Source organism: Corvus moneduloides, chromosome 18 (assembly GCF_009650955.1).
Source record: "Corvus moneduloides isolate bCorMon1 chromosome 18, bCorMon1.pri, whole genome shotgun sequence".
NCBI classification, from domain to species: domain Eukaryota; kingdom Metazoa; phylum Chordata; class Aves; order Passeriformes; family Corvidae; genus Corvus; species Corvus moneduloides.
Genome location: NC_045493.1, coordinates 4,891,594 through 4,908,822, shown reverse-complemented (window position 1 = coordinate 4,908,822; position 17,229 = coordinate 4,891,594). Strand labels below are relative to the sequence as shown.

At 43.4% G+C, this 17,229-nt stretch overlaps 1 protein-coding gene across 2 annotated transcripts in view; it reads right to left on the bottom strand.

Annotated features, from left to right (window-relative positions):
- Positions 1-3,092: 3,092 nt before the first annotated feature.
- SLC5A1 (solute carrier family 5 member 1) overlaps positions 3,093-17,229 on the bottom strand; it is a 37,321-nt gene continuing 23,184 nt past the window's right edge. The window contains exons 6-15 of one of the 2 annotated variants that reach the window (XM_032127779.1): positions 12,812-12,917; positions 12,502-12,582; positions 11,927-12,147; positions 10,852-10,987; positions 9,999-10,106; positions 8,917-9,067; positions 8,144-8,312; positions 6,913-7,128; positions 6,506-6,608; positions 3,093-5,710 (exon numbers count right to left, since the gene is read on the bottom strand). In XM_032127779.1, coding sequence (XP_031983670.1) covers positions 5,487-5,710; positions 6,506-6,608; positions 6,913-7,128; positions 8,144-8,312; positions 8,917-9,067; positions 9,999-10,106; positions 10,852-10,987; positions 11,927-12,147; positions 12,502-12,582; positions 12,812-12,917 — 1,515 coding nt within the window. In that variant the 3' untranslated portion in view covers positions 3,093-5,486. The remainder of the gene's footprint in view (positions 5,711-6,505; positions 6,609-6,912; positions 7,129-8,143; positions 8,313-8,916; positions 9,068-9,998; positions 10,107-10,851; positions 10,988-11,926; positions 12,148-12,501; positions 12,583-12,811; positions 12,918-17,229) is intronic. The other variant, XM_032127781.1, reaches the window with a different exon arrangement.

Sequence of the window (17,229 nt, the reverse complement as noted above, 5' to 3'; positions counted from 1 at the left end):
AGTCCCTACATGGATCAGTGTTCTCATCTTACATACACACACAGTACAGAAATGGAACAAAGCCGCAGGTGAACTCTGAGATATGGACACTAGTGGTGCCCTCCCACATGTCCGCCTTTGTCTCAGCACTTTGGCATTGTTACACCTGACAATATGAAACCATCATAGTCCAAGCACAACAGGAATTCCCTTGGGCTGTTCTGACCACGGGCTCCCTCTGTAAACACCAGAATTCAAAGTCTACGTACAGAACAGCCACAAAACACTGTTAGTTGGGGTTTTCTACTTACAAAGCTGCATTGTTGACAAAAAGGTTGCAGATAAAATAATTGAAAGTCACATGCTCTGCCAAGGGCTAATTCCCTACTTTGGGATGAGAGACAAGAGTCCCTAGTTCATGAGGCTGGGAATTAATTAGCACTGTAGGTGTCAGTGAAACAGTTGCGTGGATCAAAGAAACAGCTGATGAGCACTTTCCCTGGACTGACTTAGCTTTCAGCTGAGAATACTCCATAATATAGCCACCACAGATTCGGTCACAAAAATGCTGAAGATCTTTTTGAATCGCTTCATGCACATTATAAATACTTAAATTAACATCTCAGGATGTGGCACCTCACACTCTAATTAAACTCGCTGTTTCAAAGGAAATGCTGTGTCTACAGCAAGTCTCTGGTTTTAGCACTCTGCCCTCCCCAGTGCTCTATGCTCCAATGGCTTTAGCACCAAGGCAGATTTTTAACATCAATGAAAGCGATTTGCCTTTTTAGCTTGAAGCCAACAATTATTAAGGCCCAGTTATAATCAATACTGGAATTAATGCAGTTACACTCTACACAGACTGAGTTTTCAAACCAGTTGCCCCACAATCCTCAGCAACACCAGAAGACAAGACAGCTGCATCCATGGGAAACAAGACCTCCTGTGGAGTCTTGTGTCCCACCCAGGCAGAGTTAATGTTGCATTTTTTCTAACAGCTTCCAGAGGGTTAAGAATGTCATGGCTCTTTGCTCTTGAAACTACAGACTCATTTCCCCTGTCCCTATATGCTTTCAGAAGGCCAAGGGATGGAAACCATTCTGTCCTGCTCTGGAAAATTGCAGCTTTTAATTCCATGTCTTCATGTTCCAAAGCAGGAAGTATATTTGCTTCCCAGCACTACATTTTCTATTGAAAAAATATTAGAAAACCATGTAGTGAGAGATTTGTCTAAGGACAAAATAGTCTGGAAAAGTCAGATTTGCCTAATTACATTAAACCAGAAGGGCAGAGACAGCTTCACACAAAGGTAATATGCTCAAAGCACGGAACCTATTTTTAGCAAGACAAAATTTGCAACTTGAATGAATAAAACACATTTTATTAATTTGTTTTAGGATACTCGGCATATAAGCTACATTTTTAAAGTTATAGGGTTCAGTATTGTAAACAAAAATACTACACAGAGTAACAACAAACTCTCACCACAGCTTGAAGCTCTTCCAGGTACCTTAATAAAAGTAGGGGAGGTGCTGACCCAAGCAGGCACAGCTGCTCTGGCCTCAACTCTGCCAGGTGGGGAGAGGGTGGGCATAGGAGCTCCAGGGGAATTATTCTTTCTCAGAGCTGCCCCCTATTTTTTTAGTAATAAGGGTGATAACCCAAGGCACCGGTTATACTGTCTTGCATCAGAACAACAATTAGAAATTGGAGTGAGTGAAGTTTTGCTCTGTCCTTTAGGCCTGCAATACACACTCCATGAGAAAATGCCACGAATCACCAAGTAAAACCTGGGGTTTTTTGCATTACCCATCTTTCTCAGCAGTGTATTGCCCACTGTTATTAAATCTGGGACTATGGATTTTCAGTTCAGCACAAGCGAAGGTCTCTGATTGCTGCTCCCTTCCTTCACTATGGGTTCTCTACTCCCCCAGAGAACACTGCAGGGCAGGGCACAGACACCCGCAGCTGGCGCAAAAGACCACTAAACAAATTAAAACACCCAGAAGCTTTCCTGAGAACAGCTTTGCTGCCACCCCACAACCTGAGACCAACCCTTCTCTGTGCAGTCTGGCCCCAGAAACATCAGCTCTAAAGTCCTCTGGCTCAACGCTTCAAACCAAGGAGCTCAAGTGCCCTTCAAATTCAATGACTGACAACACATGGATTTATTGTTTACCTTTGCTCCTCGTTTTTGTTTTGGCTTTTACTTCATACCAACACTCCTGGTTTTGGCAATTAAGAAGGTCAGGGAGCAGGAGCTGAGGCCTTGGCAATCCCAGCTGCTGCTGGGGCTCCAATCACCACAACTGCCTGCACCTGAGGAACTCAGCCTTGTGCCATAGCCTAATTCAACACGGCCAGACAGTCTCCTTAAAACCAAGCCATGGTTACTGCAATTTGTTCCAAGTGAAGTCACAGATCTTCCCTCCCCCAGCATTCCAGTGCATGAGCTTTTTCAGTAACAAAATAGGAATAAACCCAAATTCTGAGTTCTAAGAACCAAGTGTTCTCATCATCATTAATATTAAACATTTGTGAGATGCTTGGATACATTTTTGTGGGCCATATAGAAAAATTAAAACATAAATGAACAGCGATTACCCTTTTTCAGGATTTTTCCCAAGAACTACGTAGTAATTCTTAAATGGAAGATTTTGCTTAGTGTGTGTTTTTTACAGTGCAGTGTCACAATTGGCTGACAGTGCTACTAAGTGCATATTTTATTTTATTTTATTTTACTAAAATAATTCTGCATCTCTAACTAAAGTCCATTAAAATAAACTTTAACCCTGTATCTTACCTGACAGGGTAAGATCAGATTGTCTCAAGATCCCCTGAAACAGAGCTGTTATGCTGTACATGCCATGCAGGTACTTTGTGCTGTGAGGCAGAGATTTATTTGGAGTCTCACCACTAACCGGAAGTATTTCAAATGTAAAGTCAAACATGGGCAACAAGAGTGTGCTCACAGTTCTCATCTCTAAAGCATGAGAATGCCCAGGACAGTGAGCTACTACTTTTATCTGAGTGTCCCCAAAACCAGCTCATGGACAGAGCTCCCCTGAGAACTGAAGAAAAGACATTTTCTTCCTTAAAATCATGAACTATCCTTGAATGCAATAGCTACCAACCTGAATTGGCATTCAATGTTAGCTAAACATTATAATTTTATCAGCTTTTCACAATATCAGGCAATATTTCTTTGAAATTTTACAAAACTACAGGAGTCAACAGTAGCTGTCAAACTTCATGTAAACACTTGAGCTCTTCCCACCACAACATCCACTTTCAGACCAGAATGAAATCAGGTTGCTGAGGACATACAGTGAATATCCCATGGAAACTGCAGGTTAGATTTTCAAATCTCTGTAGTTCTGAGGAGCAAAATCATGCAACAATGCCTGATTAACCAGGAGATCATCCAAAGGCTGCTCAGACTGCCAGAAAATCACTTGTGTTATTTGTCTTTATTCAAATAGCTTTATAATTTCACCGTATTTTTGTAGCAAAGAATGACAAAGAGGGATCTGGGCAGTCCTCAGTGACATCTTCCTTGTTTGCTTTTCATCCATTACTATTACCCAGAGCTGAAACCTAGACACCAAATGAAGTTTCTCTGTCTTCTATCATATTATATAAAAACCCCATCACTTTGTGGATACCAAATACTTCAAAATATACAAATACTTTAATACATAGAAGTCTTCATAGTTCATTAAATACAGTTAATTCCATGGTCTTTAAAATACTCTATCACTGTGTTAAGTATAAGGAAAACAAGGTTTGCACTGGTATTTCTGAGGTACTGATTTGATCTGGTGTATGCAAAGGACCCTGCAGGGATTATGCTGAATAGAAGCAGTTCTACTGAAGAGCAGCAATTCTGCTGGAATCCAGAACATTTGGGGTTAGATCCAAATGAAGCAAAGATCGTGCCAGGAGATTATGAAGTGCGAGTGATGAAAGCCCAGGAGCCAGAGCAGTGTGGTGAAAGCCCAGAGCCAGAGCAGTGTGCTGTGGCACATGGAGGGGTTGCACTGCTTTCCCCTTCTGCTGCACTTGCTGCCAGTCCGGAGGATCCTGTGGCAGAACCTCGGGAATGCTTTGGGACAGCACAGTCCCACCAACACGTGCAACAAGGAACAGGGAATTGTGGCGCTGTCTGATTGAGCAACCAGCATCTTCTTTCTACACTTGATTCCCCAGGAAGCTGAATGAAATGAAAAGAAGATCTATTGTTTTTTGCTTTGAAGTGTTAAATCTGTCTTTTCCTGTGTCCCCAGCTGGTACCAAACTTATCAAGTGGAGACAATCAGCCTGGTTTAGCTGATATCCCACAGCTGTGACTATTCTCCTTCCTGAACTGCTAACTCATGCTGCCATGCAGCAGGAATCCTATTTCTCAATGAAATCTTTAGAGGAACGATTTATAGCTTTGCAGAAAAGTGGTACAGAGCCCTTCAATGTATTTGCAAAATGCAGCCAGCATTCCAATGCTGTGGATGTTTCACCATGGGCTGGTTTGTAGCATAGTCCATACAGAGAGGCAGTGCATTGACTCTAACCTCACAGTAAAGAGGTCCTTGACACACCAGGGTGGGAACCGATCAGTAAAAAATAAATATATATACACACACACATAAATATATATTTAAAATATATGTAATATATATAGCGCATATATAGAATGTATTGCCTGTGTATATATATGTATTTTGTATAAAAAGCTTCACATTCAAGTATAAGTACATATTAAAATATCAAGAGAGGAGGACGTTTGGGGGTTAACCTTAAACAGACAGTGTAATGTAAGCAAAATTCTTTTTAGGATCATCATGACAGGTGTTCCCCAATTTCAAAATGTGATCAATTCAGAGGTTAGTGTTCCACTGACAGCTGAGAAACACAACCCAAAGGAAAGTGAGAAAAAGGGGGGGAAAGTGATATGGAAAGTTATATATAGGGTCAAATACATTGATATATACATAAATCCTTAAGATATCCCATGTTTGGAGGGACAAAAACAATGTTTTAATTTGAGTTTGTAATACAGTCCCTCGATGGTTGTTGGTATTTTGCAATCAAATTATCATAGCCAAAGGAAAAGGAAATTGAGTGATCAGAAGATGGGTTGAAAATCAAAATAGTATCGTCAACCCTAAAAGATAGTTCACAAAACCTGATATGAAATATGGCTCACGCAGCCTTATTCTGAACCTAAAATATGAAATGTATCATGAGCAGAGAGAACATTGGATGGAAATTCTGAACCTCAGTTAGCCCTGGATTGGTTCAATGTCTAAATAGAAATTCTCTCTCTTGAAATCCCAGTGGCCTTCATGTTTACATTGTTGAAATTATGATCACAAAATCACTGAGTAAATCACCCTGATGTGTTACAAATGTAGATGATGAAAATACAATGTGTATCTAATTCTGTAAATCTATAAGCCATCATTTTTGCTTGAACAATGCAGTATAATTTCAGGACTGTGATCAGGGTTTTATGCAAAGTAGCCATGGCAAAACACAGCCACAGTCAAGAGGATGATGCCATTGATATTCACAACGTTTCTCCACAGTGGCACTTCACTGGTGTCCGTCAGTTTCTTCTTCAGTGCCTCCTCTTCTTCCTTGCTCAGTTTGGGGCCTTTCTGTTGATCCAAGCCACAGAACCAGTTGTAAGCTTTCCTCCAGCATCCTGGGTCCTCCTGGTTTTCCTCATTAACTGGAAGGAATAACACTCTGGTCAGGAAAAGTGAGTACAGATCATGGCATGCACTTGATCTCTGGGACTGAGCACATTCCCGTTCCAATTTATGGTCATAATTCAGTGGAAACATTTTAGTACGAAACAGTACAGGAATCAAGTTAATATTGTGTTTTCACAGCTCACCTGGGAGAAGAGGGATTTTCTACATGTTCCAAGAGAGCCTTCTGCAGAAGGAACTTGGGCCTTTTGCAGCCAAGAGACTTGGCCTGGTATTGGAGAAGCAGACTATGCTTCAAAGCTTAAACCCCATTTTTTCAATACTTTCTACACTCTTAATTGAAAGACAACTAAATGAATTTGAGGATACTGATGAAGATGAACTTGGGAGCAGAACCAGAAACCCAGTAAAGAGAGCAGGTGGGCTTGCAGTCTGCTTTCATGGTGCCTTCAATCCTGACCACAACCCACTATTTCCAGGTGAATTCCCTCCAAGTGCTGGAGTCACACAGTTCTGCCAATGCACAGTGCCTCTGACCCAGAGCATTGCCATTGGTTTAGTCCTAGAGCTGCCACTCAGCTACCACGAGAACAAGATTTTCTCCCTTCAAATCCACTTCACTTCTGATTTACACTGAGCTTGACAAAGCTGCCTTGGTAAAGGCAGCTCATGAGCCATTTAAATTTGTGCGGGCTGAGGTTTTGTTGGGGGAAGGGAGGACGTCTTCAACTATCAAATACGTCAATGTTCCTTCAGGAATGAAGTAGGGATACTCACATATATGACAGAATCTCTAGGTATTCAACAGTTACCTGATTCATCATCTTTTTCATCAGCTTTGTCCTGCTCCTCATCTGCATCGAGATCAATCCGTTCTTCTTTGCTGTTCCGCAAGGACCAGCACAAGCGGTAAAGCTGCCACGGAACAAAAGGAGTTTAATTGATCCATGGTCTGACTACACAGAGACCAACCAACCTGGCCAGCACCTGAGCCAGCTGTAAGACCACAGCATCCCAAATGTCTGGTATGTCTAAGGCTGTTAGGAGTCACTGAAGATCTGTGACAGGTAAATGAAGACTATTTCCTTTGCTTTTGTACAAGAGCTGTATGCTGGGGGTAGCTGAAATGTCAAGAGGTAATACACCAAGTACCAGGCTTTAAAACTGATGGTTTCATTGTGTTCTATTTCTGGGGGAGCAGGACTGCAGTAATACTCACATGTACATCAGGAATGGGCTTGGTCATGAAGGAGACTGACAGGATGACGATGGCGGAAACCCCAAAGAGGATAATTGCAAAGTAGAGGTAGTGAATGCCACAGATGATGAAGGGGCAGTTGGAAGGGGCCACACAGCTGCCAGTTCCGTAGGCAAACTCTGCAATCATCCTGCTGAGTCCAGCCAGCAGCCCAACAATTAGGCCCCAGAAGGCACCCTGCGGACAAGAAGGGATCAAAATGAGTAATTTCAGGATGGAAATAAACTCTGAGCTCTCAAACAGTTGCTGGAGAAAACACAGTTGTAGTTATGTGTTACAATGGCTTTGGCATGTGGGTTTTAACCCAGATACTTCAGTGACCTTATTTACAGCTCAGTGTATGAGTACAGATGAAAGGGGCAATGAGCAGCTCTGAGATGTCAGGCACACCTCAGGACACCTCGTCCATTTCTCACAGTCCATCTGGCTCTCCACACAACTCTCTCCTACAGGACAGGCTTCAGCCATGGATTGCACACCCCAGGGCCTGTTCTCATACCTTTTTACCTTTGAAGGCCTAATCTGTGACAGCTCTGGCACAATGGAACCAGCCAGAATGTTGTGTCATCCTTTCTGAAATATGTGTCTGGTTTACCTGCCAATGGTCCTGAGAGTAATGAGTTAATTCTCGGTAGTGTTGGTGGGTGCCTGGTGTACAGTACTCCAGCCCAAAGTATAATAGACACATGTGTGGGCACAAATTGAAATATGGGAAATTCTGTTTAAACGTAATTTTTTTTTGTTTTACTGTAAAGATGCTTGACCATTGGAACAGGTTGCCTAGAGACACTGTGGAGTCTCCATTCCTGGGGATATTCAAAACCGAACTGGACAGGACAGGTAAGAGGTGATATGTTTGGTAAAGCAGCTTGGTGACCAATATCCTAAATGATAACTTTCAAATATGAGTCCAAAGATTATCCATTTAACACACTTCTTGGCAAAGTGATAGATAACCTAAGCTTCAGAGCTATCTATGAATTCCTAGGTGACTGTTTATCTATCAGACTATGAAAGAACTTTTTCAAACTGATGTCTGAAATCTCAGGCCTTGGGGTATGGCGACACAGAATCCCTGGGCTATACTGGGATTAAAATAAACACGAAGCAGTTGCTCATAAACAAAAAACAAAACAGTTCTCCCAATTCCTAAAGGAACATGCAGCATACCTGTTTCCTAATTTGCACTTACCTGCTCATTGACACGCTTGCAGAAGACAGCAAGCAGGAAAACAGCAGCAATGGGAGGTCCCAGGTAGCTGGTAACTGACTGAATATAATCAAAGAGCTGCCCACTCTGAGCTGACTGCACCACAGGAACCCAGGCAATGCTGATGCCAATTAAAAGTAACATAAAAGCCCTGTGAACATAGCCAGATATTCAATTAGCCATCTGCTTAGAAGTATCTATGATCTATCAGAAAGAAAAAACCCCAGCAATTAATCAATAATTTACATGTTCATTTTGTATTTCAACTAGTGAAATCAATTATAATGGCCAATTAGCACTGAACAAACAAAAGAAATCCAAGTTAGGTATTGTATTTGTCAACTATCCATCAGCACACGGTTAAATGTGCAATCAAAACATAGAAAATAACTTTTTTCCTATGGTTGTTATGTCCAGAGACAAATCAATAGCAGATCAACTAGAACTAGTTCATTGATGCTGCAGTCTGGTGCAGCACGGAGCCCAGGAAAATAATTGACAATATTTCCCTTCGAATAGCAGTGGGAAGCAGTGGGAATTAGCTTGGCTGCTTCCTGCACACCGTCTATTCCTGAAGGGGAGCACGGTGCGTTTTCCCAGAAGGAGCGCGTGGGGCGGGACAGCCGCTCCGGCCACAGGAGGTCACTGCAGCTCTGCCAGGCAGGCTCCAGCCGGCGCTGGGATTTTGGGAGGAGGCAGCCTGCGCCCATGGAGTGCTCGGGATCTGTGCAGAGGGGAGGCTCGGCTGCGCTCACCTGCCAGCCAGCATCAGCTCCTTCTCGGATGGCCGGCTCCGAAATTTGGTGTAAATGTCCATCGTGAACAAAGTACTGGCACTGTTAAAAATGGAAGTCAGGGAGCTCATAAGGGAGGCCAGCATGACTGACAGCATCAGACCGCGCAGACCTGAAAAAAGAAGATGGGAATGAGGGTGAGCATTCCGTGGAGAGCCTCAGTACCTGGCACCAGGTGCTTCTCCGACCCTTTCCATCGGCCAGCTCTGAGCGTATCCGGCACATTTATGTGCCTGACGTAAAATCCTGCCTGACGTTCCCTTGCCGGGCAAGCAGGGCTTGGAAAAAGCTATTTAGAGCAGTGCCAGGGAAACTCTTGAGCTTTTAGCACATAGCTACTTCTTTAGTGAATGCTGCCTGATTAAATGCTGGAATAAAAAGAAAATAGTATGAAGCAGACTTTTCCCAACAGTTATAAAAATAATTCCTCTTGTTTGTGCTCACTTGCTTGTAGCATATTTGTAAACCAGGTATTTGCCAAAAACCCCAAGTTTTTTTACTGTCTAAAAACCAGAGTAAGACACTTTTCCAGGTGGTGTGGTCTGGTCACAGAGCATGGGGAAGTACTGCAGGATTTTAACCATCCTATGAACAACAGTTATCATATGATGGGGCAGTACCAAAGCTATCAGGGAAGTGCCATGGTCTCTATAATAATAACCTGGCTTTTTTGCCTTATGAGCCAGCACCCACCTCCATGGGGTTGGCAGGAGGACCACAGGAATAGGCCTCCAGCTCAGACATCTGGCAAGGAGTCTTTTATAAATCATTGGCCAAGCAAGTTATTTTTTACCTTCACAAAAAGGGAGTTCATTTACCATTTCAACACTGAGTATTTGCCAGCTGAGAGCTGACACTGTCAGTGTGGAGCTATTCTGCACCCACAGCTAATACAGACAACCACTTTGGTTAATAGTACTTAATTCTAGCAAGAATTTTGGAACTAAAGATGGGTCTTGGACTCCCTCTATCACTTGTTTTTACAGTCTGGCAGCTTCAGCTTTCCTAAAACAAAGAAACAACAAATACAGACAGTGTCTTACCCTTTGGCATGAGCTCCACTACCATTTTTGGATAAGCAATATTTGTACAGCCCACTGAGGTGCCACAGTAGTGCTGACAGACTTCAGGCACAACACAAGCCACCACATCTGAGGAGAGGATAATGAGACACTGAGACAAGGTCCTATAAACAACAGATTGCTCCCAAATTAATACAGCTTCTAGAATGTATCTCTGTGTTGAGCCACCGGATTGTTATGTTTGATTTCATCCTTGGTTTGCTGGAAGGGAGGAAGGTGATTCTAAGCCTTTTTCCCTCCTTTCCTCTCTAAAAGAATACTGACAGGTGCTGCAGGTCAAAAGAAAATCAGCAGTCATTTGTCAGACCAGGGCTGAACAACACAAGGAGAGCAAGTAGAAAAACAAGCAGAGGAACACAAAGCCCACTCGCTGCAGCCTGAACCTCTCTCCTCTGCCTGCTGCCAAACAGCCAAACTCTTGGCTGGTCAGGGAGATTGGGAGGGTGGCATTTCCCCACTCTGCCCTCAGGACTGCCCATGGCCCAAACCCTGCAGTCTGTGACTGATGGCCCTGTCCCTCCAATTGCCAGCAGAGTATCCATCCTGGACAGCAGTCAGAGTGGGGCTGTAACAAACAGACAGCTGGGGAGGGACACTGTGGCATTTCTTTCCCCGAAAACAGCAATAGCATCAGCAGAAATCTGGGAACAGGGAAAACAGGAAGACCTGTGGCTTCTTACAGTGTAGTTAGCTGTAGGTGCCTGGACTATTTGGATGAGAAGATGACAGTCTAACAGATATTTTGGAAGGGACAGAGAGATTGGCAATGAAAGGCAGGCAGCAAGAACTTTGCATTTCTGTATCCATATCATACCTGTGTACAAAATACGGCTGATCATTCCAGGCATCACTATGATAAACATGGGCAAGAGTTTGAGGTACCCACACATGATACAGCCAGCCTTCACATGGGACATGTTCTTGCCAGAGAGACATCTTTGGACAATAACCTGTCAATGAGACATGGCAGGTATAACATTTCCATGATCACATCATGCCGTGTTCCAGATACAAGGTGCTTCTTAATTTCTATGATAGCAAAAGAGCCTATTTAGCATTTCTGCCCCTAGGAAAAATGAAAACTACATGAAAATCAAAGGATATGAATGAAATAAGTAAAGGAAAATATCACTTATCTGGTGTATATTTGAGAGGTAAGACTTCTCTCACAAGCAGTTTTTTAAGCAGACAGACTAAAAAGCTAAAAAGGAATAGAATATTTAACTGAGCAGTAAATACAGTTACATTGGGGGTTTTGTTAATTTGTTTAGAAATTGTGAGGATGATCTTTCTCACAATTCAGGATGCAGATGAATCACTTGTTAGAGACACATTCACATGTTGCAGGTGCAGAGGCACACTTTCCTTTTCTCATGTCAGTGTGATCTCTTGGGCAAACTGTACAGTAGGTTTTAGACAGAAGGATGATTGGGGAAGAGTCTCCAGGCTGAAAGACCAGACATATAAAGAACATCCCCCCAAGACTATGCAGACAAAGAGGAAAGCTGCATATATAGGAAACAAACTTGTCTTACTGAAAAGGGAATGGTACCTAGACCCAGTCTAACAAGAGTCATTTGTTGCATGGTTTCCTAAGTAAATGTTCACAGCATGACCTCTCTGTGTTTTCACACATGGTCACACACAAAAAATGATAAAGGAGGCAGACACAGAATCTGCTGGGCACAGTTATGCAGGAAGATTTGAAAGAACACCCATTCCGTTTTCTTTCATGTGAGAGGTATCTAGAAACCAGGAACTGAAAAGTCACTGACCAGTCTTGAAATAACAGCCAGTTCTGTGGCCCAGCTTTGCATTACAGGGGAAGATCACACTGGACCCCAGAGTTCTGTGTTTGGCCTTTCCAAGGCATTTGGCTCCCACAGTACCTGATCCGTGCACCAGTACCACATGGCAAGGATGCTCAGGCCAAAGATGAGCCCTGGCCATGGCAGATCCCCGGTGACAGCGTCTCGGAAGATGTGAAAGGCATCCTTACGAGGAGTGTAGCACTCCGGATCCACCACGGTATTTCCATAGGATATGTTGGATGGAATCGCTTCCATGTACTTCTGCATGAAAGCCTCGTACCCTCCTACTTCAGCAAATGCTGAAAAATACAAAATAAAGGTAGTGATAAAGCATTTATTACTGAAATCTCAAATAGAGCTTGAGAGAATGAGAAGGGAAACCTCCTTAATGTGGACATAAAAATATTGTCATGGGATGCTGTTTATTACCTTACACATTCACTTGTGCTTAGGAGACAGAGTGACTCAGTGACTAAAGGGCTTTGGCAATATGCCTGACTTTTGGCAACATGCCTATTTTCTTCCCTGATAAATAGATATATGAGCTGAAACCTGCTGGTTAAGGTAACAGTTTCACTCTGCAGGATTCATTCCCATATCCACTCCAGGATTTGTGGCTGAACATTCCAGTTTAAGTCATCTGATTTACTTACCATATCCCATGAGAATAAAGGATCCCACTACCATGATGAATGTTTGTAAGGTGTCTGTGTAAATCACAGCTGCAAGGCCACCTGATGGCAGAGAAAAGTCAGGACAAATAAGTCAGCTCTGGGCAAATGTCTCTGTGGATATGCGCTGCTTTTTTTTTTTTTCCTTTTCTCACCATCTCTGTTTTTCAAAGACCACTGTAAATAACCTCCCTTTCAAGTTTTCATTTCTCTCTTTTTCTGCACCTTCCGTCTTCTCTTTCTTCTGGTTCCCCCAGCTTCTTTGATTTATCAGACTGCTCTGCAAACTCACCTGTGATGGTGTAAAGAGCAGTAATAAAAAGCAGGATAATTATGGCCACATAAAGATTCAGCCCAATGGCCAGCTGGATAAATACAGCTCCAGAGAATATGTCGGCCTAGAAAAGAAAAAATGGTAGGTTCAGCAATGTTTAGGTTCATGATGACATGTTACACTTCCATGATGAGGGCACTGAAATACACAACTCTGCCCCTTGTAGTACTACCCACACAAATCAAAAAGACAAGAGAAGCCATTTTTGTGCCCTTGCCAATGTCCCCTCAGAGCTGTGGAGTTCTTAGTACCAGAGGTGTAACACTTCTCAGAGAATTTCCAGGCCTTTTTCAACAGGAGTGTTTTCTCTAGACAGTCACCTCACTGATCAGTGCTTAGGCACTGAGAGACAGATTCAAAACAAACTGCTTAAAACCGAGTGTGAGTTCCATTTGTGCAGGGCTGGACTGTGTGACACCTCTAAGACACAGCACAGTTCTCTTCCTTCAGTGCCACTCCACAAGCCTCTGTCCCTTTACTGCTCACATGTGGTGTAGCTCATCTTGCTAGTTCGGGACAAACAGTGTATTTGCATTAAAGGCAAACATCTTATATTGTTTCTACCTTTAAGTTCCTGTTACAAGAATTGACAGCAGCTGGCTAACAGAGGAGACCTTTATTTAGCTCTTGCATAAGAAAGGAATTGTTCATGTTTCAGAGTAACACTGGGATATTAATCACATTAAAACAGTTCCTGATTTAGAGATAATTTGCATCAATGTCATTTATACAAGTTTGCAATCAGAATCATCTGCCCCAGTGCACTTGTGATGCAGTACTATAAATTATGCTTTCATCCAGCTCGTGGGGTCCTGTGCAGCCCACCCACCCTCCTCCCTTTATATCCACACCACCGGTCTGAGGGCTCTGCACAGGGGCTCCTATCCCCAGGTAACAGCAAGTCTCCGTGGGATCACAAGCTGAAGCAAAGACACACAGCTCTGCCCGAGCCCTGGGCTAAAGCCATCCCTGCAGGGGCTCCAGGGACCAGCCAGAGCCGGGGATCACAGCCCTGGCCCTGCTGCTGCCCTGGGGAGAGCAGGGCACACATCCCCACAGGGAGTGATGCAGCCTGGGAGCTGTGAGATTCCAGAGAGAAAAACCATCTTCATTCCAAACACTGAAACTAAGACTGTGGGGGCAGGATCTCACCCTGCTTCATGCTGAAGAACGAGGAAGAGGCCGGACTTCTGTGGCCCCAACTGCCCTGGCACGATACAGCAACTTCTGTGGATCAGAGTGTGAGTCACAACAGAGTATCCCACTCCCAAAACTCTGACTCTGGAGCAGATTTCTTAGAGGCTTTAGTTTGGAACTGGGCACCAGGACCTTTAGCTCTTACCCCGGTGGCTGTCAGACCATATCCTTTGCCCCATCTCTCTATGGTAATTTCTTTCCTATCTTTTCACACCACTAGTCAGTCTATGTCCCAGAGCTTTCTTTTAATGTTCTTGGCTTTAGCTTAGCCTACCTTTCATTACATATTAATGGTCCTAAAATGATTCCCAGAAAGAAATGTAGTTAATTATTGAGCATTCTGAGCAATGTATTGGTTTCTTCAAATTGCTGAGTTACCTTCCAACTTCACTGCTCCTCCTTCCCAGTTAGATTATTGCCTTCCAATATTTCCTTGTTTCTCCATTTATACTGTTTTATGGACACTATTTAATCTTTATCACTCTTATTAGAGTGACTCATTCCTTTATGTTACAAGCTATCTCTACAAGGCATGGATCACAAAGGAGCAACTGGCCAGACCCATGACAGCTGTGGGCATCAGGGAAGGGGCACCTACTCTTTAACGTCTGCACTGTGCACTCCTAGGAGGAGGTTATCCTTCTCTTCCTCTTCCCCCTGGCAAGTCTATGCCCATAGATTTCCTATTGAAATTATGCACAATGAACAGAAAGAAAATGCTGTAACAGATTTAGAAGCTCCAGTTTACTATTTCTGATTTCTTCAAAACACAAGGTCTGATTTCAGACCTTAATTGCCTTTTGTCTTGTCATAACTTAGTCTATTGCTATCCATCAAGATTTTGTTTTTACCAGACCATTTCCTTTGGCATAATGACCAATATCATCAACACTGTGGCTAAAAAGCCTCTGCAAGCTGCTGTGGGCACTACTCACAATGTGCTGCACACTTAGGGAGCAGGTACAGGTGAGGCCCCTGTATGACAGAAATCCTTTGGGCTCAAAGATCACGTGTCCTGATCCCAAGGATGAACTCCTTGCAGCATGTCCTTGTCTGTCAAGTGGCTGATTAGCCACAAAGGGAGGTAAGAAATCAACAAAACCCACAGAAAATGGGTTTCTGCAGGGAAAGAGAAATGGTGAGGACCTTGTAGAGGTGTGCACAGGGAATCTGATCCTCACATGGTGGTGGCACTGTGCCAGAAAGACCACAGCAAGAGTCACACAACCTGATGTGTGATACTGCTCACTAGAATGCATTGTTATAACTATATTAAGTACACTACGTAGTATTTCAACACATCAAGGAAGAAGCACATGAAATAACTACCCCAGAAGCAAGAGATGCCACTCTTCTGCAAGAATAAAGGGCAGTGAGAATCACTGCCAGTCACACTGGTAGGTGTGACCTCCCTCAGGGCAGGGCAGAAGCCCATCCTTCTCTATCAAATCTCAAAGAGCCCCAGAGATCACAAGGGACTGTTTGCCAAGGCCAGCACTCAGGGAAGTAAAGTACAATGGCTTGTCAACACGTGCATGTGTTTGGATATCCAACGTGTCTGTGGGAAGGGAGGCCTGTGCTCTCTCCCTGTGTTTGCGCCTCTTCCCACAGCACAGTTCCCTACAGCCCAGCAGGGAACAGCCCTTCCCTCCCTGTTCCAGGGCTGCTTTCTCTGGGTACCACGTGGACATGGTGTTGCACAGCATGGCATACAAAAACCTACTCTGAGATCCTCTGACAGCACCTGAAACCTCCAAGGACTGGCTGCTCTGCCTAATCTGAATCAGATATAGCAAGTAAATCAGTCCTGGGCAGATCCTGCCCATCCAAATGCAGTGACATGAGGCAGCAATGCAGAGACCTGTTTGTACACTACAGGAATCTCACTTGTACAGGCATAGACACTGCCAGAGCTGCTTGGGGCAGGTGGGGAAAACAGAAGAAATCCTTAGAGGAAATTGTACACACTTATTTTTCCTCTGCATAGCACAAAGACCCAGCTCCATGGCACTTCCCCACAAACACCTGGAATAAATGGGTTGATGGGGAGCTGGGATGGGCCAATGGTAGAGTGGGGCCCAGGTAACCTGCTGCTGTATGGATCCCTCGACTATGGAAAGGGTGGTTCATCCTCATGACCACACTGGAAGCTTAAATTCAGAACCTGTCTTTCCTGGAAATAGGACACTCCAACTGAAAGTGTAAAATCCCATAATCAGATCCTTAGGCATGACACAGGCTGGAAATCAAAGCTAGACAGTAAATTCAGAACCTACATAGTACCTTAATAGGCTCACTACAAACACATGTTGCTGAAAAGGACTGAGTCACCCCACTAGAAAAGTTTCTCTGCTGTTGGAACTTCCAGAACTCTGTGTTGTACCTGGGAGTTCTGATTATGATAGTTGAGCACAACTACAGCAAACTGTCTAATCCTTTTGAAATACACAGAAATCCAGCTCTGAGGCCAGCTCACGCTACCAGCCTGTTTAATTTATAACCTTTCTAATGATCAGTTATCATGATGTGAGAATGAGAGCAAAAGGCCAGTCTTTTAGCTTAAATTGCACTATTATCACTCAGCTCCCATTCAGAGGGCAAAGAGTAATCTGCTATGACAATTTCTGCAAAACAACAGACTGAGGTATGCCTGAACTGTGGACTTCTTTAGAAGCTTGGTAGTTTCAAGATATATGGAAAATACCGGCTCCATTTGCTACTTCACAGAAACACATCCATTTACTTAATAAACATTAACTTCATAGCACCTTAAAGTTTACACCAACCACTTGCCCATTAAAAGAATCTGTCCTCTTCCCTCCTTTCACCTCAGCTGTTACAATTTCCCTCATTTCCATTTCCCCACTCTTCCATTTCCTAATTCCTGCTGTTCTTTTTTTATCCATAGCCCACTTGCTCTTTTCCCTTATTTGTATTACTGATGGCATGTTCACCAGAGGATACTAAAACAGATAAATACAAAATCGAGGGACAAAAATTCCTGCCCCAGGTTTCACAGATCCATGAGAAACAGGCCATAATACAATACAAGTTTCCCTCCACTTTGATGTTTTCTAGAAGAGAGCAAATGTAAAAGTAAACCCTAAAACTTTAAAAAGAAAGACAAAGTACAAAAAGCATCAAGAGACACTGCCAGGAAGAAAAAACCTTGAATTGCA